Source organism: Capricornis sumatraensis, chromosome 2, assembly GCF_032405125.1.
Source record: "Capricornis sumatraensis isolate serow.1 chromosome 2, serow.2, whole genome shotgun sequence".
Lineage (NCBI taxonomy): Eukaryota > Metazoa > Chordata > Mammalia > Artiodactyla > Bovidae > Capricornis > Capricornis sumatraensis.
The window spans coordinates 183,446,943-183,471,853 of record NC_091070.1 but is presented as its reverse complement, the minus strand read 5'-3'; the positions used below and the strand labels follow the sequence as shown (position 1 = coordinate 183,471,853).

The following is a 24,911-nucleotide window of genomic DNA, read 5'->3' as shown; positions in this document are numbered from 1 at the left end:
TAAACGCAGTGAAATAAGACAGAAGGGCAACACAGTAAGCAATGAACACATCACTGTTGCTAGCACAATTGAGCACAGGAAACTTCATTTCTCAAAACTGTAATGTCTTAACAGAATTTTATACTACTTTAGTAATTATTCTTCCTTTAGAAAAACAGAATGAGGCCAAGAACATTCAGCATAAAGACTCTCTTCACTATGCAAGTTAGCAAAGGAAAAGTAATTTTATTTCTTAATCTGACTTGATATTTCAAACACCATCCACTAGGAACAAATTTTGTGGCAAAACATTATTTTTACAAATACTTACTTGACTGGATATACAGGTCAAGGACCTATAAATATTCAGATAGTTAATAAACGGCCAAGACCTTTCAAACAGCCTGATCTAGAAAACTAGCTGTTAAATTTAACATAATCAATTCAATAAATTGGATCCATTTGACAAATATAAATTATTCATCAATATTTACCCATGATTTCCCAAAAGACTACTACAAGTCATTATTATTACATATTATTAGTAATTATTAATGATCTGTAATAACAGAAATACTATCCCCCGTTCAGTTCAGTTCAGTTGCTCAGTCATGTCCAACTCTTTGCGACCCCATGGACCTCAAAACGCCAGGCTTCCCTGTCCATCACCAACTCCCGGAGCTTACTCAAACTCATGTCCATTGAGTATTATTTTATAAGGAAAATAAGAGAAAGCTAAGTGTGGAACTTCTAAGGAGAAAATATCTATATGCAAAGGTTCTCCTATTACTTTTTCAGCTATTTTTCAAATGAATTTTCAGTTCTCATAATTAGCAGTAACCTACCTTAACCCATTTATAGATCCTGCTCAGTATTTTTAAATATCACAATGAATATACAACTTACTTTCTGATCACAATTGCCCAGTCTTCTGTATAACTTCTAATACAATCTCTAACATGTGGATCCATTTCACTGTTTTAAAAAAGAAAATATATTTATAATTTAGACAGGAAAGCACTGATGTTTATGAATTTTGCTGCTGCATTCTTGTTGAATACCAACCACCACAAGAAGCGGAATCCGAATAAAATAATGGAAGCCAGTTGTTTTATAGTTATACTAAAAACAGAAATAGGAAGATGTCTCCTTACCTTTCTTCAGGTACAGCTGAAACAAGAGTTCTACAGTCCCTAGGACTATAAACCACTTCAATATCATCTGGAGGGAATTCAACCAAATCCCTTAAAGGTCCAGAATCCACAGCTAAAGGATGAGTAAGGAGGTAATCTTCCAAATCCACTGGGTCTACTGCTTCAGTAAGCGGCACCTTTATAAAGAGGCGTGGGTGAGAGGTGGGTAGAAAGGAACAGAGGGATACAAGAATTTTAAAACTTTATAAAGGAAATTTATTATTTTTAAAAATGTATTTTTCTCGTTATCTCTAAAATGTCAACAGATATTCAGCCAGATGCGCTAAAGAAATCACAGGTGTTGGCCTTCCTATAGTTCTTTGTGCTTGAGTCAAACTCTCTTTTGATCGTCTTGCTTCAGTTTTGCCCTTAACTCCCACATAAAAACAGTAAGATAATTAACAGGTTTATAATACTTAACAATGACAAAATGCTCATTGAAGGAGTTCTTTTTTATAATTTTGAATTTTCATTTCTAAGTTTCTTAATGGTGTCTTTATTGTTACTGCCGATTACCCTAGTAAAAACATAGCATACTGTGGTAGGCTGAAAAATGGCCCTCCAAAAGATCGCCACATCCCAATCCATGAACCTTAAATGTCAAAATAAATAGATAAATAAAATACAAAATAAAACACTATTTGAAGATACCATTAAGGATCTTAAAATAGGGACATTATCCTGGATTATCTGAGTGGGTCCGAAAGGCAATCATGTATGTCCTTTTACGAAGACAGAGGGAGATATGGGCCACACCAAGGGGAAAACCATATGAAGAAACAGAAAAGAGAGATTTGGAGATTCTTGCCTTCATGATAGAAGTGATATAACCACAAGCAGCCATCAGAATCTGGAAGAAGCAATAAAGTGATACTAAAAGGAGCCTCTGAAGAAAAGGTGACCTTGCCAATACTCTGATTTCTACCCATTGATACTGATTCGAAACTTCTGGACTCCAGCATTGTGACAGAGTACATTTCTGTTGTTTTAAGCCACCTGCTGCTGCTGCTGCTAAGTCGCTTCAGTCGTGCAACCCCAGTCGACACTGTGCAACCCCAAAGACGGCAGCCCACCAGGCTTCCCCATCCCTGGGATTCTCCAGGCAAGAATACTGGAGTGGGTTGCCATTTCCTTCTCCAATGCATCAAAGTGAAAAGTGAAAGTGAATTTGCTCAGTCGTGTCTGTCTCTTCACAAGCCCCTGGACTGCAGCCTACCAGGCTCCTCCGTCCATGGGATTTTCCAGGCAAGAGGACTGGAGTAGCGTGCCATTGCCTTCTCCGTTTAAGCCACCTAGCTTGCAGAACACAGACCATATTAAAAGTATTATTAGCAATAACAGAATATTGGTGGCATTCCTTAGCCAAGCTGAAATAATAGTTTTTGATAAGGTATTCTACTTCTTATCTAATTCAAGAAAGAAAAATTATTCAGGCAAAACTATAAAGGATCTTATCTTTTCCTATATTAACATAAAAATGTGCAGCTATAGATTAATGAAAATAAGAATATGTTATTTTTCAAGATATTCAATCAGGTAAAAAATACTCCAACTTGCTACCACGCAAGTTCACATTACTACAGAGAAGGTGCTTTAATCTAAACTTCGCTGGACTGAACAACTAAACAGAGCTGTTAAAACAACATTTTAAAGATATAAATAAAATACTGAATAATTATAATATCATAAATACTCAAAGGATAGTAACAATTACTGTCATTATCTTTATGTGTTTTCTCATTTAAACCTCCCCCAAATCCTGTAAGTTAGAGATAATTACTATTTCAGTTCTACAAATAAAGGCAATTGTGGTCAAAGAAGTTAACTTCTGGAAATAACAGCCACAAAATGATGGAGCAAAATTTCAAACTGAGTCTTCAAAGTCTAAAATTCATGGTTTTCTCTCTCACAAGCATTCTCTCTCACTATTTCATCAAGTACATAAATACACTATCATGACATTCTTTGTAGAAGCAAAGAAGCAATTCATCAAGGAAAGGGAAATCTTTTTCAATTACTGTTTTTGGAAAAGTTGGATAACTATATTGGGAGGAAATGAACCTCAATCCTTACATCGCAACATGTACAAAAACTAAACTGAGATGGATCATAGATACAAACATAAATGCTAAAACTACAAGGCTGCTAGAAGAAAATAGAGTATCTTCAGAAAATAGAAGTAGGCAGAGGTTTGTATTTAGGTCTTTGATCCATTCTGAGTTTATCTTTGTGTATGGTATTAGGAAGTATTCTGATTTCATTCTTTTGCATGTAGCTGTCCAATTTTCCTAGCACTACTTATTGAAGAGACTCTCAACACTAAATGACAGAGAAGATAAATGATCTTGTTTACCAAAGTCACAATGAAAGTCACTGGTTTTCCAGGTGTACTGTTAGCTAGACTTGGAACCAGGAAATAAGTATATGTTTGCTACAACTGTCTCTACTCTCCCTGCCTCCCATCAGAGACAACTGCCTGGGCTAGTTTTCAGATGTAGTAATAAGATGCTTACAACTATATATTATTTTGCAAGACTCCAAAGAAAGATCCTGTATTTACAGATCCAAGGGAGGAGACTGAAAAATGATTTTATAATAGAAAGTGACTAGACAGTAAGCAGGGTTAAAGGGTGACAACAAGAAGCAACAGTGAAGCACTAGAATCTCTTACAGGCAATGTGAGACCCTGTCTTCCTTCAACAATCACTGTATTGGAGCTGTGACTGATGTGTTTAGTGTTAAGATCTCTTTCAAACTCTTCAGGTATACCATCAAAATTCTTGTATTTGATTAGTGGTTATTTTGGGCTACAGGGAAGAGGGGTTAATTAAAGGGTGATAGCCAAAGATTTCTTTTTGAGGTAATGAAAATGTTTCCAATTGACTGTTATGATGGTTGCACATGTCTGTGAATATATTAAATCCACTGAATCATCAATTGAATGGGTGAACTGCATGGTTATGTGAAATAAATCTCAATTTTAAACCATTAAAAAAAACTGAAACAATCTAATCATACACAGAAAATACAGACGATGGGAAAAACAAGTATACAAGGAAGAAATTTCAAAAAAGTTGAATCAGAATCTAATCAGTTACAGGAAATAGAAAAACAAGTCTACAAGGAAGTATACATAAAGTCCAAAAGGCAGGAAACTGTGAGGCAAGTAATCCAATTTCCTCAACAAGTCAATGGCACAGAAACAAACTTAAGAGTCGGGGGGAGGGAGCAGCATTCTCTGTATAGATACACGACATCTCTTCATCCATTCATCTGTTCATGGGCATTCAGGTGGCTTCTATACATTGGCTACTGTCAGTAATGTTGCTAGGAACACGGGGGTGTGCCTTCTTGAATTAGCATTTTCATTTCTTCAGATAAATACCCAAAAGCGGAACTGCTGGATCATATGGCTTTTTGAGGAACCTCCATACTGTTTTCCCCAGTCGCTATACCACTTTACATTCCCACCAACAGTGCCCAAAGGCTCCCCTTTCTCCATATCCTTGCCAGCATTTACTATCACTTGTTGATGATAAACAACATCGAGGCTGGTTATCATCAACCTTATCACTTCTTGATGCTGCTGCTAAGCTGCTTCAGTCATGTGCACTTCTTGATGATAACCATTCTAACAGGTATGAGGGAATCTTCTCATCGTGGTTTTAATTTCCATTTCCTTGACAATTAGTGATGCTGAGCACCTTTTCATGTATCTGTTGGTCATTTGGATGATTTCTTTGGAAAAAATGTCCATTTAGTTCTCCTGCCCATTTTTAATTGGATTGCTTTTTGCTATTAAGTTGCATGAGCTCTATATATGTTGGCTATTACCCCCCTTATCTGAAATATATTTTGCAAAATTTTGTTCCCACTGTTGTTGTTATTCAGTCACTCAGTTATGCCCGACACCTTGAGACTCCATGGACTGTAGCACGCCAGGCTTCCCTGTCCTTCACTATTTCCCAGATCCTGCTCAACCTCATGTCCATTGAGTCAGTGATGTCATCCAATCATCTTGTCCTCTGTCGTCCCCTTCTCCTCCTGTCTTCAATCTCTCCCAGCATCAGGGTCTTTTCTAATGAGTCAGCTCTTCACATCACACAGCCAAAGTATTGGAGCTTCAGCTCTAGCATCAGTCCTTCCAATGAATAGTCAGTGTTGATTTCCTTTAGGATGGACTGGTTTGATCTCCTTGCTGAGCAAGGGACTCTCAAGAGTCTTCTCCAATACCATAGTTCAAAAGCATCAATTCTTCGGCGCTCAGCCTTGATCACTGTCCAACTCTCAAATCCATACATGACTACTGGAAAAACCATAGCTTTGACTATACAGACCTTTGTTGGCAAAGTAATGTCTCTGCTTTTTAATAGGCTGTCTAGGTTGGTCGTAGCTTTTCTTCCAAGGAGCAAGCGTCTTTCAATTTCATGGCTGCAGTCACCATCTGCCATGATTTTGAAGCCCAAGAAAATAAAGTCTGACACTGTTTCCATTGCTTCCCCATCTATTTGCCATGCAGTGATGGGCCCAGATACCATGATCTTCGTTTTTTGAATGTTGAGTTTTAAGCCAGCTTTTTCACTCCCCTCTTTCACCTTCATCAAGAAGCGCTTTAGTTCCTCTTCACTAAGGTGGTGTGATCTGCAAATCTGAGGTTATTGATATTTTTCCTGGCAATCTTGATTCTAGCTTGTGCTTCATCCAGCATGGCATTTCACACAATGTACTCTGCATGTAAGTTCAATAAGCAGGGTAACAACATAGAGACTTGACATATTCCTTTCCCAATGTGGAACCAGTCCACTGTTCCATGTCCAGTACTAACTGTTGCTTCTTGACTTGTATACTGATTTCACAGGAGGCAGGTAAGGTGGTCTGGTATTTCCATCTCTTGAAGAATTTTCCAGTTTGTTGTGATCCACACAGTCAAAGGCTTTAGCATAGTCAATGAAGCAGAAGTAGATATTTTCCTGGAATTCTCATAGGATGCCTTTTGTTAATTGTTTCTTTAGCTGCACGAAAGTGTTTAAATTTGACATAGCCCCAATTTGTTGACTTTTGCTCTTGGTGCTTGTGCTTTTGGTATTATATCCAAAAAAAATCATTTCCAAGACCAAAATCAAGGAGCTCTTTCTCTACATTTTCTTCTAGAAGTTTTATACTATTACCTCTTCTGTTTAAGACTTTGAGCCATTTCAAGTTAATTTTTGTGAATGGTGTAAGATAGGGGACCAATTTCATTGCTCTGCATGTGTCTATTTAGCTTTCTCAGCACTATTTATTAAACAGACTATCGTTTCCTCACTGGATGCTCTTGGCACCCTTGAAGAATATTAGATCACTATATGAGCAACATGTGGTGGTCTAATATTTGGAGGATATTATGCTTAGTGAAATACATCAGACAGAAAAAGACAAATATTTTACAGTATCACTCATATGTAGAATCTATAAAATAAAACAACCTAAAGAATATAACAACAATAGCAAAAAAAAAAAAAAAACAGACTCACAGATATAGAGAATAAACCAGTGATTATCAGTGGGGAAACAGAACCAAGAAAGGGGTACGAGATTACGAAGTAAAATTACTATTGTAAGGCTTCCCGGGTGGCCCAGTGGTCAAGAATCTGCCTACCAATGCAGAAGACTTGTGTTCAGTCCCTGCTCTGGAAGATCCCACACGCTGTGAAGCAGCCAAGCCTGTGCCCCACGACTGAGCCCCTGCTCCAGAGCACAGAAGGCACAGCCACTGAACACGCACGCCGCGACTGCTAAGGCCCACACACCTGACAGCCCGCGCTCTGCAACAAGCAGCCCGTGCCCTGTAACTGGAGTAGCCCCTGCCCAAGAAACTAGGGAAACAGCCACACAGCACCGAAGACCCAGCACGGGCAAAAGGAAATAAGTTGCTACAAGTTACTACTATATATATTCTTATATTCTTATATCTGTAAGAATGTACTATACAGCACAGGGAACAGAGTCAATTTTTATAATAGCCATAAATAGTACAACCATTAAGGACAGTGAAACACTGTGTTATACACATGAAACTTATTTAGTATTGTAAGTCAGCCCTATCTCAATTTAAAAAAAAAAAAAAGAGGAAGGAGAAACTACCCTCTTTTTTTAAATGCAAGTGATCTAAGACCAAATTCCATCTGTGGATTTTGTTTGATCTTGCTTTGAATAAATCAACTACAAAAAGACAAGTGAAATAATTGAGAAAATTAAACATTCACTGGATAATAGATGACACCAAAGAATTACAGACTGTCTATTTTGTTAAGTGTGACAACAGCATTGTGGCTAAGTAAAAAAAAGTCAATGTTTTTACTTGTCTTCTACTTCTGCGTATGTTTGAACATTCCCATAACTTGAAAAGAGCTTTCTCAGAAAGAATATAAGAAGAGAAATTGAAGTCAGCAAGCTCTGACAACCCTTTGAAGGAATTCTGTTGCAAAGAAGAGCAAAGAAATACTGAAAACGGGAGACTGATGGAAAAGTGGGGCAAAAAAAGAATTCTTTTAAATGGGAGAAATAGCAGCACATCTGCATATTTGTAAACTGATGGGAATGTAAAAGTAATGACATAAAAGAGCAGGGAGAATTACTAAAGTACTGTATTTTAGTAACAGATAAGTTGGGCTCTAGTTCACTAGTGGTTTATCTAAAGCAACTGGTGAATAGACAGACAATATGGGCACAGAAGATAAAAGGTGAATACACATGGCAGCAGGAGTATGTGGATATCCCTGACTGCTTCAATTTTCTCAGTGAAACAGGAAGGCAAGTCATCCTAAGACTGAAAATAGAGAAGAGCGATTAGGATTTCAAGGGAAGAGCAGAAAGCATGAAATGAGTCAACTAAAACAGCAGGAGAATGAACAGACTAGGAAAATAAAATATTTTTAGTTTAAGCAATGTAGAAGTCTTCATGCATTAGTGGTCATATATGTAAAGTGAGACCTGTGTATTTTTCTCCAGCCACACCGAGCTGCATGAGTGCTGACATGAAGTAAGCAGAAGGTTGAGTTTAAACAGCGCTGAGGTAGTGCCAATGACATGAAAAGTTAAGGAAATCAGTGGTACATGCAAAAGAGTAATTACAAATTTCAACAAATAATTTAAGTTTGGTAAGGAGAAGAAAAAAAGGACATCAAGGAGTGAGAGACCTAAAAGCGTTAGCAGGATCAGCTAAAGTCAGAGCACCAGAATGAGAGAGCAAGAGAGAGAAGAAGCGGTGGTCAGAGAGTAAGAATTGTGGAACTGAGATTACATAAGGCTTACAGTTATTCATAATGACCAAATCCAGGGGTGACTATGGAAATGAACAGTGAAGGTGTAACACACAGCACAGGAAATCAGTTGAAAAGAGGAGTTCAAGACACTCAAGAGGGTATTTTTTAGAAGGACCATCTCTGTGCACACTGAAATCATCCAGAAATCTACATATTATAAACTTTCTCCAATCAGTATGTTACTGTTGTTAAAAGTAAACTTCATATCTTAAAATTTAATAACAAACATCATAAACATGTCACCATAAGCCATTCAAACTACTATGCTCTGGCATACCATGTTTGTTCAATAATTGGTACTATTTCACAGATAAAAAGAAAGCGGTAATATAACTTTACCCAACTCACTCTTAACTACATTTTCAGTTTTTGACAAATGGAGCATGTTTTTAATTCATATTCCTACTACAACTAAGTATCAGGTTTTTTTTAAATTAAAACTGATTATCCTCATGCCAGCCTCCTGAATTAAAAAAAAAACATATATTTATATCTCTGACACAGCTCCTGGCTTAAAGCAATAATTCAAAACTATATATTCCTTTCTATCAAAGGAGATAGATAATACTATGAATCTACACAATTATATAACATTTACTTCAGTATTTATTGGGGCTTCCCTGGTGGCTCAGAGAGTAAAGAATCTGCCCGCAATGTGGGAGACACAGGTTTGATCCCTGAGTCGGGAAGATCCCCTGGAGAAGGGAATGGCAACCCGCTCCAGTATTCTTGCCTGAAGAACTCTACGGACAGAGAAGCCTGCAGGCTACAGTCCATGGGGTCACAAAGAGTCAGACACAACCAAACGACTTACTTTCACTACTTTCAGTACCTATTATTTCTAGAAAAGATTCCTGAATTTCCATGTATGAATCCACCTTGGGTCTGAGATGTTCTATTTATACAATTTCAGAGTTGATTAAATCCTGAATATAAAGTTTTGGAGTTGATTAGGAAATCAATACTTCTGTAACACCTCCCAACACTCCCCTGACTCAAATTTCAGAAAAAAGTGAGGTAACAACCAATAAGGTTGTTAGTGATACTAATGATGGAACCCAATTTCCTGGCACTTCAGTTCAGTTTAGTCGCTCAGTTGTGTCCAACTCTTTGCGACCCCACGGACTGCAGCACGCCAGGCTTCCCTGTCCATCATCAACTCATGGAGCTTGCGCAAACTCATGTCCATTGAGTCAGTGATGCCATTCAACCATCTCTTCCTCTGTTGTCCCCTTCTCCTCCTGTCTTCAATCTTTCCCAGCATCACGCTCTTTTCAAATGAGTCAGTTCTTCACATCAGGTGGCTAAAGTATTGGAGCTTCAGCATCAGTCCTTCCAATGAATATTCAGGACTGATTTCCTTTAGGACTGACTGGTTTTATCTTGCAGTCCAAGGGACTCTCAAGAGTCTTCTCCAACACCACAGCTCAAAAGCATCAATTCTTCAGCGCTCAGCTTTCTTTATAGTCCAACTCTCGTATCCATACATGAATACTGGAAAAACCATAGCTTTTGACTAGATGGACCTTTGTTGGCAAAGTAATGGCTCTGCTATTTAATATGCCGTCTAGGTTGGTCACAGCTTTTCTTCCAAGGAGCAAGCATCTTTTAATTTCATGGCGGCAGTCACCACCTGCAATGACTTTGGAGCCCAAGAAAATAAACTCTGCTACTGTTTCCATTGTTTCTCCATCTATTTGCCATGCAGTGATGGGACCAGATGCCATGATCTTAGTTTTCTGAATGCTGAGTTTTAAGCCAGCTTTTTCATCTTCATCAAGAGGCTCTTTAGTTCCTCTTCACTTTCTGCCATAAGGGTGGTGTCTGAGGTTATGTTATTGAGGTTATTGATACCTGAGGTTATTGATATTTCTCCCAGCAATCTTGAGTCCAGCTTGTGCTTCATCCAGCGTGGCATTTCACATGATGTACTTTGCATATAAGTTAAATAAGCAGGGTGACAATATACACCCTTAACATACTCCTTTCTCGATTTGGAACCAGTCTGTTGTTTCACATCCAGTTCTAACTGTTGCTTCTTGACCTACATACAGATTTCTCAGGATGCAGGTCAGGTGGTCTGGTATTGCCATCTCTTTCAGATTTTCCACAGTTTGCTGTGATCCACACAGTCAAAGTCCTCGCTCTTATCTTTCCACTGTTTTTCATGGCCTAGTCAGAATGTAAAAGTAACATACCATATCTTAAACACATTACTTACTGTGGTATGATGGGATATATTGCCAACAATGTTGAGGTTTTTGAGCAGCTGGGGAGAGCCACTATACTGTCCAGAGATCTGCTTCCTGACTTCAGCAGCCACAGTTCTGCAACAAAAAAAGCAAACACATTGTTTGCAAAAAGAAATCAGCTTAATTTAAAATGGGAGAAAGCTAAGTATATTAAAAGTTCATTTAAAGAACAACAAAATCTCAGCATATCAGTAAGGTTATAAATTCATAAGCTAATTTGGTAAATACTGCTTATAATTATAGTAGAATGTCTTTATAATGCTGATGCAGGGTACAAAACTGACAGTCAACTTACATAAAGCTTCTTTTTGTATATGACATTTCAGGGAAATATTCTGGCTTATGATAGAGCTGAAAGCTATAAGAAGCATATATTATAAAGTATATAATATTGGGAACTCATGTACACCCATGGTTGATTCATGTCAATGTATGGCAAAACCAATACAGTATTGTAAAGCAAAACAAAGTAAAAATAAAAATTTTAGAAAAAAAGGTAATTTGGCTGAACAGTAGTCTAAATTAAAAAAAAGAAGAAGTATGTATTATAAAGTATATAAATTTTAAGGATATAAAATTAATTCTAAAATACTTTATAAACAATATTCACGTCCCATAAAATTATTCCCTATTTTTACTTAACTAATAAAAACTGTTTGCATACTCTGGTATTAATGGCTTTCTATACTTTGACCCTAATCACCTTTTCAGCTTTTATACTCTATCTCAAATTCTTCTCAACGAACATAAGTTGCTTCCTAGAATACTGTTTCTCTCCTGTATCCGCAAATTCAACTCAACTATTTCAAAGGTAAAACTCAAACAGCAAGACTTCCATAAAAGCTTCTTGACTCACCACAGCTAAAATAATATCCTTCTTTAAAACTCTTAGAGCATTCATCATAACCTAACTCGCATTTCTCTCCTTCCTAGTTATTTTTTCCACATTCATGTATGCCCCATATAAACAGAGGCAATGGTTTCATTTACTGCTATTTTCCCTAAAATATTTGGCATGTGGCACTTAAAACAGAGAAATGTTTATTCACCTCTGGGCCAGCTTGATGATACTTTTGTTCTGGAGTGTTCTCAAATTAACGGTTGAACTCAGAGCCCTAAACATCTTAGTGCCCATTCAAATTTCCAACTGAATTTCTAGACAATCTCATTTTCCAAAAATTATCTGAATATTATATGATTTAGCCTTTAGCCTCTTTCTTCTCTTCCATACTTCCTTACCTTTTCATATTCAACCACTCCACACATACCTCTTGAGCACTGTTAGGAGTTGACTACTCAATTAGAAATTTTTGATACAAAGGTAAAAGAGTTATTTTTTAAGGCTCAAGGTACTGAATTAGCTCAACTTTTTCTTTACTTGAAGTACTTTAGATCATATTTGTGTTTCATAAAAAATTAATTTGTTATTTATAATTGCCAAAAGTTGGAAGTTTATTCAACAGGTAAAAGGATATACAAACTGTAGTACATTCACACAATGCAATACTATTCAGCAACTAAACAAAAAAAAAAAAAAAAGTGCTAGCAAGCCAAAGAAAAGAGAATATTGCTAAGCGAAAGAGACAAGGTACTATATGATTCCACCTACATGACATTCTGAAAAAGACAAAGTATAGAGAGGAGAAAAAAAAAAAAAAAAGAGCGGTTGCCAGGGTTGTAGGAGGAAGGAAAAGGAAGAGATTAATAAGTAATGCACAGGGGATGTTTTAGGGCACTGAAACTATTCTCCATGGTACTACTATAATAGATACATATACTGCACGTTTGTCAAAACCTAAAGAATGCACAACACAAAGAGTAACCCGAATGTAATCTCTGGACTTTAATAATAATGTATTAATATTGGCTTATCTATTATAACAAAGGTTTCACATTAACCCAAGATGTTAATAATAGGGGATACTTGATTGGGGTATAAACACGGGTGATCTCTTTACTTTCCACTCTTCTTTAAATCTAAAACTTCTCCCCAAAAAGTAAGTCTTGGTTTTTTGTTTTTTTTTTTTTTAAAGCAAATGAATAAAAAAGACTGACAACAGACAAGGGAGAAAGAGAAGAGCATGAAGAAACCATTAGAGGTTGAGGTGACAGCTAAAGAGAAAAGGTAACCTTTGAAGGAGAATACAGATTGAGGAGAGGGCAAAGGGCAAAGTCTGGAAAGCACCTGGATGTGAGAGGACAGGAACATTTACTTCAGTTTATGGCTCCCTTCAGGTCTTTTAATGACACCTATCCACTGTGAATGTTCATTAGGTTTGGTTTAAAGGCCTTACAATCTCCTGATGGGTTGTCAAGACTGAGACGAAAATATGAAAATGCCTTTCAAGAGAGAGAGAGAGAGGCAGAGAACAAACATTGTATCTCTACCTTCCTCAGTGCTACTTTACTCAAGTCTGCCAACCGCAACACTATCTCAGTGTTTCTGTTTTTCAGTGTTTCTGTGGCTAAACCATGAGTAATCTGAATTGTAAACTGCTATATTTCATCAAGGTCAAGATCTCACTAATTGTTAAGGCTTGCTGTTACTTCAGGTACAGCTAAGAAAGAAAAGCCTTGCTAATTAACCATTACTCCATCAATTAATTGAAAGACATACTATGATTTCACAAAACGGTAAAAAATGAAACAAAACTTAAAATATTACTTCCAAAAGAGACAATCTTTTGCTTAATAACAGAGACATGCAATCTCCACAGAGCCATTAATCTCCGCAAGAGAAAATCAGCAAAAATCTGTAAAATAATAACCATTTCCAAACTGAGCTATAATGGTAATAAAAATATCTGCAACCCAGCAAAGGATGTATTTCTATTAAGACTCTCTACATGAAAAGATTTCCTCAGCGGTAACTGAGGAAAGTTTCCCAAACAGAAAAGTCTCTCTTAACTATACCATGGTCCAAAGTATGCATGGCAAGTAATATAATAAATATAGTTTCCTGATATCAGTTAAAAGCCTTTATCATAGATTAGCTTTTTGATAATTTTTCCTATTCCTAATGTAGCTCATATAGTAAAGCAATACAAGGAAATCTTTTTACTTCTAATAAGCTATTAACATCAACAGCAAAGTGGAAAGAGGTCAAAAATCCCACAGTTACTTATGCTCTTAAATTATAATAGCAGAGTATCTTCTTCCCCTCCCTGAAGAACATGATCCAATATTTGACCTATTTATCTCCTTACCAACTCTCACCAGTTTCACAAACTCCCTCACTATGTCAACATGCATTACAGTTTTTACAAAAAAAAAAAAAATGCACTCACTAAGACCATTCATCATGAGACATTAGCAATAACAAAGGGTTCACATTCTGAGGGAAAATTATGTTGCATGTAACCTTTCATCTAACCTCATCCCACTTTCAGATGCCCCATCAACCATGATTTCCAAATGTCCCAAGCCTAATCTGGGCCTCTCTCATCTCTACTTATTCTTCATGGGACCAGAGGAAACGCCCAAGTGAAGACGGCAGGTGGATTCTTTACCACTGAGCCACCTGGGAAACCAAAGGAGAGTTTAGACTAAAATAAAAGAAGTTAGTTGAGCTACTCCTATAAAGTTTACCCAAAAAAAGTCCACAATGTAATATGTCAAATAAGAATAATATCTCTTGGAACTGGTACTGTTTTATATTGAAGACAGAACTCAGGGAAGAAGTGTAAGGGAATATACCATGGAATATACCAGGTAAGGGAACATATCAAAGACAAGGCAAAAAGGGCTAGCTAAAAAGCCGCAAAAGAAAAAAGGTAAGAACAGATGATGCTCCAATGCTGTGACTAGTCAAGTCCAAGACTGATGACCAACAGGCTGAATCATAGTTGGACCATTGTGTATAGTTGGTATTAAAGACAAAAAGAGGCAAAAATAAATAAACAAATGCAACACGTATCACCTTCCAAGTATTTGTGCCAAATTCATCTCACCTGAACTGAATCAGACCTATAAAACCATTAGTTTGCTTTTTAAATCTGTGAGTCTATTTCTGCTTTGTAATAAGTTCATTTGTGGGTGGGTGTGTGTGTGTGTGTGTGTGTGTGTGTGTGTGTGTGTGTGGTTATCAGGGCAGGATGGGGTGGGGAGGGATAGTTAGGGAGTTTGGAACTGACATTTACCCTGCTATATTTAAAATGACTAACATAACACTGTTAGTCAACTATACACCAATATAAAATAAAAAGTTTAAAAACAAGCAAAAACAAACCGGTATACCTAATATCTAGATCACAAAAAATACAGAGAACAGTATTAACAATACTAAAAAAGGCAATCAGACAAAAACCAAAAGAAAAGTCATGTCTCTTTAACAAGTCAATGTAATGAATAAACAAACGCAGTGGGCTAAGCTTTAGCACCAAAAAGACATAAGGCTAAAATTAAAGTCTATTCAAAAAGAGAAAGAAAGACTTAAATATAACCAAATACAATGAATAGTTCTTAATTGGATCCTGGTTTGAACAAGATATTTCTAAGGATAATGAGAACATGGACAAGGTATTACATAATTAAGAATTAGTGTTTTTTTAATATGGGAAACAGTACTATAACAATGTAGGAAAACGTCCTTATAATCTAGAAAGGCAAATGAGGTCTATAATTTACCTTAAGGGCTTAAAACTCTTCAGTTATTACTATTCTGCCTTAACAAGAAGACTAGAAAACCAAATATGGAATACAGGTATGGCAAATACTCTTCAAGAAATGTATCATATCCTCCGTACATTCCTGATTAATTCTGCCTCTTTTACTCAGGTTAGACACTCATCCTCTGTGCTTTCAAAGCATTGTGTTTATCTTCATTCATTCAAAGTAATGGCATTTCCAGGAGGCTCGTTCAGATAGGCGGAGGACTAGTCAGACTGTTTTCCCTGGTTGGAATGAGAACCTGGCCTTGCAGACAGAGTTTGATTTCAGCAATGGGAAAACCCAATGTTTGTAAACATTCTCTTTGAAAGAAGCACATAAATTGCAATGTAGGTTTTTCTAGAATGGTAGTAATGCAACCCACAAACGTAAAAGTATGGTGGGGGAAAAAAGAGTCTGGTGAAATATGAAAGATTTGGCATACTCAGACCTGGCACACTCACTTTTCAGAGGTACCTCTGCAACCTCCTTGAGGAATGACTGAGGCCAAAGAACCTTTAATTCTGACAGGGGTATGTCTTTTTTTTTTATAAATGTCTCAAAAGAGGTTAATTTCTGCCATTAAAGAAAATGTGTATTGTTTTTAACTGTCTGGTGGCACATTCCTGTCAAAAACTACATCATTGTGATAACTGAGCAGATGAATAGCATGTATCAAACTGTTCTGAAATCTATTTACCTGTCTCTCTACAAGGAACGAAGCAATTAGTTTTACCTAGCTTAGCACCCTCTAGGAGAGTGCCTAGAACACTCTGGGTGCTTAATAAGGTTTAAAAAGCTGAAGTGAAAAATATGAGACTAAATAGAGAAATTCGGAAAATTCAACAGTGGCCACATAAGTGGAAAACGTCACTTTTCATTCCAATCCCAAAGAAAGGCAATGCCAAAGAATGTTCAAACTACTGCATAATTGCACTTATCTCACACGCGAACAAAGTAATGCTCAAAATTGTCCAAGCCAGGCTTCAGCAATACGTGAACTGTGAACTTTCAGATGTCCAAGCTGGATTTAGAAAAGCAGAGGAACCAGAGATCAAATTGCCAACATCCGCTGGATCATCGAACACAAGAGAGTTCAAAAAAAAAAAAAAAAACCTACTTCTGCTTTATTAACTACACCAAAGACTTTGACTGTGTAGATCACAACAAACTGTGAAAAATTCTTCAAGAGATGGGAATACCAGACCACCTTACCTGCCTCCTGAGAAGTCTATACGCAGGTCAAGAAGCAACAGTTAGAACTGGACATGGAACAATGCACTAGTTCCAAATTGGGAAAGGATTATGTCAAGGCTGTATTTTGTTATCCTACTTATTTAACTTATATGCAGAATACATAATGCAAAATGCCGGGGCTGGATGAGCACAAGAAGAAATCAAAACTGCCAGGAGAAATATCAATAACCTCAGATATGCAGATGACACCACCCCCAGGGCAGAAAGTGAAGAGGAACTAAAGAAAGTGAAAGAGGAGGGTGAAAAAGCTGGCGTAAAGCTCAACATTCAGAAAACGAAGATCATGGCATCTGGTCCCATCACTTCATGGCAAATAGATGGGGAAAGAGTGGAAACAGTGTCAGACTTTATTTTCTTGGTCTCCAAAATCACTGCAGATGGTGACTGCAGTCATGAAATTAAAAGACACTTGCTCCTTGGAAGAATAGCTATGACCAACCTAGACAGCATGTTAAAAAGCAGAGACATCACTTTGCCAACAAATATCCATGTAGTCAAGGCTATGGTTTTTCCAGTAGTCATGTATGAATATGAGAGTTGAACCATAAAGAAAGCTAAACTCCGAAGCTTTTGAACTGTGGTGTTGGAGAAGACTTTTGAGAGTCCCTTGGACAGCAAGAAAATCAAACCAGTCCATCCTAAAGGAAATCAGTCCTGAATATTTCATTGGAAGGACTGATGCTGAAGCTGAAGCTCCAACACTTTGGCCACTTGATGTGAAGAACTGACTCATTTGAAAAGACCCTGATGCTGGGAAAGATTGAAGACAGGAGGAGAAGGGGACGACAGAGGATGAAATGGCTGGATGGCATCACCGGCTTGATGGACATGAGTTTGAGCAAGCTCTGGGAGTTGGTGATGGACAGGGAAGTCTGGTGTGCTGCAGTCCACAGGGTCACAAAGAGACAGACATGACTGAGTGACTGAACTGAGAGAAAAATTCGTAATTCCTCCTCCCAAAAAAGTAGTTCAATAAGAATGCTAGAATGGAACAACTGATATGAACTTCTTGACAGCAGGAATGACATCTTATTAACCTTTACATCTTCAATGTCTAAGATAATGAGACAATGGCAACGGGAGAAAGTAGAATGGAGAGAAAAGTATTAGAGTGGAGAGAAAGAAATGGAGGTAAGAAAAAAGGATGAACTTAGAGACTACCCAGTACATGAACTTTCCAAATGCTTATCAGAGTAAATTAACCTGTAAGTATTGTTGGTTTCTAACTGACTGAAAGGAGACAAGAAGTATACCTTTTTATCTATTACTGTCAAATAATCAGGTAAGCACTTGCTGGGGAGGAAAAGAGTCTGAATCAACAGAAGAGTTCTAAATGTATCTAACTTTTTCTTTAAGAGCCTAGTAACATCATTACTATCCCATTTGTTAAGTGGTAAGTTTAAAAACTACTACTGAATCCTAATGCTCTCCTATTCTATGTGAAACTCTTCTTTTTAACAATGTTTTAATAAGACAACATGTTTACTTACCTCAAAGTAGTCTCTAATAGGTCTTTAGCAAATCTGCAAAGGGCTGGTTCCAGAACTACACTTAAAACTCTTTACCATTACATAAATACAGTTACTATGAGAAGTAGAGAAAATAAGATTTCCCACTGTGGAGAAAAGACAAAACAATCTGATAAAAGAAGATGACATCTTTAAAAAAAAAAAAAAAAAAAGGAAAATGTACATGGTATTGGGGCATCCCAAGTGGCTGTAGTGGTAAAGAACCCACCCGCCACTGCAAGAGACTTAAGAGATGAGATGTAAGACATGCAGGTTGGATCCCTGGCTGGGGAAGGTCCCTGGAGGAGAAGCCTGGCAGTGCATGGGGGCTGGAGAGTCTGCACACAACTGGAGTGGGAGCATGGGTTTGATTTCCCCTGGTCCGGGAAGATCCCACATGCCATGTGGTGCAGCCAAAACTAAATAAATTAATTAAATAAAACTCAAACTTCACAAAGAAGTAAAAACAAAAGGTCTATTTCTCTACCCTTTCCAATCCCCAATCCCATTCCCCAATCCCATTCCCCACATATGACCACTTAATGTTTTATTAGAGATCCTTCAAGAAAAAGATGTGTGTATATGACAAATTCTTACTTTTTAATACTCACATATAACATCTTCCATAACCTTTTCTTGGTATACGCTTAATATATCTTGAGAATCTTTCTGTATCAGCACATAAAATTAATGATAATATTCTATCAATGTTTACCAAGTACTTACAATGTGCCAGATATTGTTTACAGTGTTAAATTTCTTATACCTCATTTAATCTTCAGAAAAACTCTATGAAGTGGGCACTATAAGAGGATACTGAAATTTCAAGAAGTTCAGGTCATATTAACCAATAAGGAATAGCCCTAAGATCTGAACTTAGAGCACTTACTCTTAACCACTGTTCTCCTCTTATCTAACATTGAGTCCATGAAATGCATACGCTGCAACATATTCAACCACTCTCTACTGGTAGACATTTAAACGATTTCTGGTCTGCAAAGATCATCACTAGAATGTAAGCTTCATTGAGAGATTTTTGTCTAAATCAAGAATTACAGTGATTTTTACTTTCTCTTTTGGGCCTTTTGTATTTCCAAATTTCCTGCGGTACTATATACTAATCTACAGCAAGAAAAAAAAGACATTTTTAGATTAATTTCAAAAATAGAGCAACTTTCCCAAGCTTATGAAAGGTAGATGCTGGGTTCTAATTCAGATCCATAAAACTCTGAAGGCCTCTTTCCATGGAAGAAAGTTTCCAAAGGTAAATAATTCTAATTATAGTTCATACTGGGCTTCTCTGGTGGCTCAGTGGTAAAGAATCCACCTGCCAATGCAGGAGACCTAAGTTCGATGCCTGGGTCAAGAAGATCCCCTAGAAAAAAAAATGGCAGCCCACTCCAGTATTCTTGCCTAGGACAGTCCCATGGACAGAGGAGCCTGGCTGGCTACAATCCTTGGGGGTCACAAAAGAGTTGTACACAACTTAGAGACTGAACAACAACAAATATTTCATATTAATGATTTCTCTATTCTCCAAAATCTAGCCTATGAGGTCAGTTAAAGATACCCAGCGACAATGTCTGATACATATTAACATATTAATAGGAACACTGTAATAATTACTACCACTGGTATGATCTGTTTCCTATCTTTCATGAATGGTTAAATAAAACTCCCACCTGAGGCGCTGTCATTTGTAAGTTACCCTGCATTAAATTCTTTAAGAATCTAGGTCCAGAGTGGACCAGTAATGACTAAAAGTCCAAGAAAACAAAAACACATACAGGTTGATTTGTGAAACCAAAGAACAGAAATAATTCTTCTCTATAATTCTTCTCTTCTTCACATTTAAGACAGAGTTTGACTCTTCCCTGGTGGCTCAGACGGTAAAGTGTCTGTCTACAATGTGAGAGACCTGGGTTCGATCCCTGGGTTGGGAAGATTCCCTGGAGAAGGAAATGGCAACCCACTCCAGTCCTCTTGCCTTGAAAACCCCATGGACAGAGGAGCTTGGTGCAGGCTACTGTCCATGGGATCGCAAAGAGTCGGGCACGACTGAGCGACTTTACTTCACTTCCTTTTGGGACAGAATGAAATAAAAAAAAAAAAAAAAAAGGATGTCAGATGACTCATGTATCCCATCTGACACTATCTGGGGATAATATTTAAGTTAAAGGTTCAGAAAGCACTGTATTAAAAAGACTTGGAGGTCTCCATCATTCTGATCTATAGCATTTCACTATTATCTCAATTTCCTCACCTAAAACATGGTGGTAACAATGCTCCCTACTTCATGGAACATATTAAATAAACTACAGAAAAAAAATTTTAAATCTTAGTATTTGTAAAAATTATCACTGACCTTAAATCGGCAGCTAAAAAGAAAACTGAAGGGGGAAAATGTGTACTGTAAAAAGTCAATCCTCCCAAAAGGAGATAAATATACCTTAATTCTACTCAGGAAAATAAAGCCAGAATCTCCTTACCCATAAACTGTAACACTGTATACAATTTATACCAAGATAAGAAAACACAGAGATTATATTCAGGTATAAACTGTATATAATTAGTTGCCCAACTCTGTTCATCTTACAGACTTCTCAGATCTTTGTCCCCTGCTTCCCCTTCCTACACTACCTGCCTCAGTTCAGTTCAGTTGCTTAGTCATGTCCAACTCTTTGTAACCCAATGGAATGCAGCACGCCAGGTCTCCCTGTCCATTACCAACTCCTGGAGCTTACTCAAGCTCATGTCCATAGAGTTGGTGTTGCCATCCAACCATCTTATTCTCTGTCGTCCCCTCCTTCTCCTGCCTTCAATCTTTCCCAGCATCAGGCTCTTTTATAATTAGTCAGTTCTTCTCATCAAGTGACCAAAGTACTGGAGTTTCAGCTTCAGCATAAGTCCTTCCAATGAATATTCAGGACTGATCTCCTTTAGGATGGACTGGTTGGATCTCCCTACAGTTCAAGGGACTCTCAAAACTCTTCTCCAATACCACAGTTCAAAAGCATCAATTCTTTGGTGCTTTTGTTCAATAGTTCAAATCTCACATCCATACATGAATACTGGAAAAACCACAGCTTTCACTAGATGGACATTTGTTGTCAAAGTAATGTATCTGCTTTTTAATATGCTGGCTAGATTGGTCCTAGCTTTTCTTCCAAGGAGCAAGCGTCTTTTAATTTCATGGCGGCAGTCACCATGTGCAGTGACTTTAGAACCCAAGAAAATAAAGGCTCTCACTGTTTTCACTGTTTCTCCATCTATTTGCCATGCAGTGATGGGACCGGATACCATGATCTTAGCTTTCTGAATGTTGAGTTTTAAGCCAACTTTTTCACTCTCCCCTTTCACTTTTATCAAAAGGCTCTAGTTCTTCCCTTTCTGCCATAAAGGTAGTGTTCATCTGCATATCTGAAGTTATTGATATTTCTCCCGGGAATCTTGATTCTAGCTTGTGCTTCATCCAGCATGGCATTTCACATGATGTACTCTACATATAAGTTAAATAAGCAGGGTGACAATATACAGCCTTGACATACTCCTTTCCCTATTTGGAACCAGTCTGTTGTTCCATGTTCAGTCTAACTGTTGCTTCCTGACCTGCATACAGATTTCTCAGGATGCAGGTCAGGTGGTCTGGTATTCCCATCTCTTGAAGAATTTTCCACAGTTTGTTGTGATCCACACAGTCAAAGGCTTTGCCGGAGTCAATAAAGCAAAAGTAGATATTTTTCTAGAACTCTATTGTTTTTTCGATGATCCAATAGATGATGGCAATTTGATCTCTGGTTCCTCTGCCTTTTCTAAATCAAGCTTGAACATCTGGAAGTTCATGGTTCACACACTGTTGAAGCCTGGCTTGGAGAATTTTGAGCATTACTTTGCTAGCATGTGGGATGAGTGCAATTGTGCAGTAGTTTAAACATTCTTTGGCATTGCCTTTCCTTGGGATTGGAATGAAAACTGACCTTTTCCTGCCCTGTGGCCACTGCTGAGTTTTCCACATTTGCTGGCATATTGAGTGCAGCACTTTCACAGCATCATCTTTTAGGATTTGAAATAGCTCAACCGGAATTCCATCACCTCTACTAGCTTTGTTTGTAGTGATGCTTCCTAAAGCCCACTTGACTTCACACTCCAGGATGTCTGGCTCTAGGTGAGTGATCACACCATCATGGTTATCTGAGTCATGAAGATTATCTGTAACATTATCTGTTACATAACATTATCTGTAGGCAGGTAATAGTTAAATGTTTAACTTAAACTTTTATAGTTAACTAAAATAGTTAAACTTAATAGTGAAATGCTTTCCTCCTAAGACTGGAATGAAAGCAAGGATGTGGATTCTCACCATTTCTATTCAACACTATACCGAAGGATCCAGGCAGTGGAATTCGGGAAAGGAGAAAAGGAGAAATGAAGGAAAGAAGGAGGAAAGGGAAAGAGGGAGAGAGAGAAAGAGGGAAGGAAAGGAAAGAAATTAAAGGCATTAAGATTGGAAAGGAAGAAATAAACTCTTCACTCACAGACAATACATCCTATAAGCAGAAAAGTTTAAGGAATCCACCAAATATTTCTAGAATTAATAAACGAGTTCAGCAAGGTCAGAAGATACAAATTTAACATTCAAAATTTAATAGCATTTCTATATACTAGCAACAAACTCACCAAAAATAATTCTTTAATTCCATTCAAGATAACATCAAAAACAATAAAATACTTAAAATAGATTTAACTAAAGTGTAAGACTTACACACTGAAAACTTTAAAATATTAGTAAGAGAAATCAATAAAGCTCTAAATAAATGAAAACACAGCCTGTTTTCATGGATCTAAAGACTTAATATTGCTGACAGCAACTCTCTCCAAGCTAATCTGCAGATTCAATGTCAGTTAGTCAGTCTAGTTGCTCAGTCGTGTCCGACTCTTTGCGACCCCATGAATCGCAGCACGCCAGGCCTCCCTGTCCATCACCAACTGCCGGAGTTCACTCAGACTCATGTCCATCAATTCAGTGATGCCATCCAGCCATCTCATCCTCTGTCGTCCCCTTCTCCTCCTGCCCCCAATCCCTCCCAGCATCAGAGTCTTTTCCAATGAGTCAACTCTTTGCATGAGGTGGCCAAAGTACTGAGTTTCAGCTTTAGCATCATTCCTTCCAAAGAACAGCCAGGGCTGATCTCCTTCAGAATGGACTGGTTAGATCTCCTTGCAGTCCAAGGGACTCTCAAGAGTCATCTCCAACACCACACTTCAAAAGCATCAATTCTTCAGCACTCAGCTTTCTTCACAGTCCAACTCTCACATCCATACGTGACTACTGGAAAAACCATAGCCTTGACTAGACAGATCTTTGTTGGCAAAGTAATGTCTCTGCTTTTGAGTATGCTGTCTAGGTTGGTCGTAACTTTCCTTCCAAGGAGTGAGTGTCTTTTAATTTCATGGCTGCAATCACCATCTGCAGTGATTTTTAGCCCAAAAAAATATAGTCTGACACTGTTTCCACTGTTTCCCCATCTATTTCCCATGAAGTGATGGGACCAGATGCCATGATCTTAGTTTTCTGATTCAATGTAATCCTTATCAGAATCCTAAAATCCTTATCAGAATTGGCAAAATTCATGTTGACACTGATCCTAAAATGCTTACAGAAATGTAAAAAACAATTTTAAAAAAGAAAAAAAAAGCTGAAAGACACTTCCGGCTATCAAATTTTACTGTAAAGTAACAGTAATCAAAACAGTTTGATATTTCAAGGCAGATATAAAGATCCATGATTTCTGACAAGGTATGAAGGCAATTCAATGAGAAGATGGTCTTTCCAACAAAGACTACTGCAACAACTGAACATTCACATGCAAAAGATGAATTTAGACCCTCATCTCACACCATGCACAAAAATTAAAGCAAAATGGATCATAAACCAAAAGTAAAAGCTAAAACTTCTAGAAGAAAACAGAGAAGGAAACCCTAAGCATGAATTATGCAGTCTTAGATAACAACACCAAAATCATAATCCACAAAAAGAAAATTACTGAATTAGACTTCATCAAAATTTAAAATTTTTGTGCTTCAAAATTCACCAGTAAGAAAATAAAAACACAAACCAGACAGGAGAAAATATTTGCAAATCATATATCTAATAAAGGACCTGTATCTAAAATGTATAAAGAACTCTTGCAACTCAAAAACAAGATACATAATCCAATTCAAAAATGAGCAAAAGATTTTAATAGATATTTCACCAATAAGATATGTAAATGGTTCATAAGCACAGGAAAAATATCACTAAACATTAAGGAAATGCAAATCAAAACCACAATGTTAGTACCAATACATGACAAGCTTTGAAAAGTTATATTAAGTGAAAGAAGCCAGACACAAAAGGCCATGTATTATATGATTCCACTTATATGATACTTGAAGAAAAGGCAAATTTAGAGAGAAAGTGACAGACTTCAAAGTATATTAGGGGTTGCCGCAGCTCGGGGTGGGACTAGGGAGTGACTATAAACTGGCAGAAGTGATCCTAGGTGGGAATGAAAAAGGTCTAAAACAGGATTCTGAGTGATGGTTTCACAACTTTGTAAATTTACTAAAAATCACTGAATGATACACTTAAAATGAATTAAGTATATGGTATGTAAAGCATAGCTCAATAAAGCTGTCCTGTTTTGTTTAAAGAAAATTTAAAAAGAGGACTTCCCTGGTGGTTCAGTGGTTAAGAGTCTGCCTACCAATGCAGGGGACACAGATTTGATC

The 24,911-nt window shown here is 37.3% G+C and overlaps 1 protein-coding gene across 1 annotated transcript in view; it reads right to left on the bottom strand.

The window, feature by feature from the left end:
* Positions 1–24,911, bottom strand: part of DOCK7 (dedicator of cytokinesis 7) — a 215,462-nt gene that overhangs the window by 147,883 nt on the left and 42,668 nt on the right. Inside the window, exons 4-6 of the mRNA XM_068961268.1 lie at positions 10,698–10,803; positions 1,134–1,309; positions 886–954 (exon numbers count right to left, since the gene is read on the bottom strand). Coding sequence (XP_068817369.1) covers positions 886–954; positions 1,134–1,309; positions 10,698–10,803 — 351 coding nt within the window. The remainder of the gene's footprint in view (positions 1–885; positions 955–1,133; positions 1,310–10,697; positions 10,804–24,911) is intronic.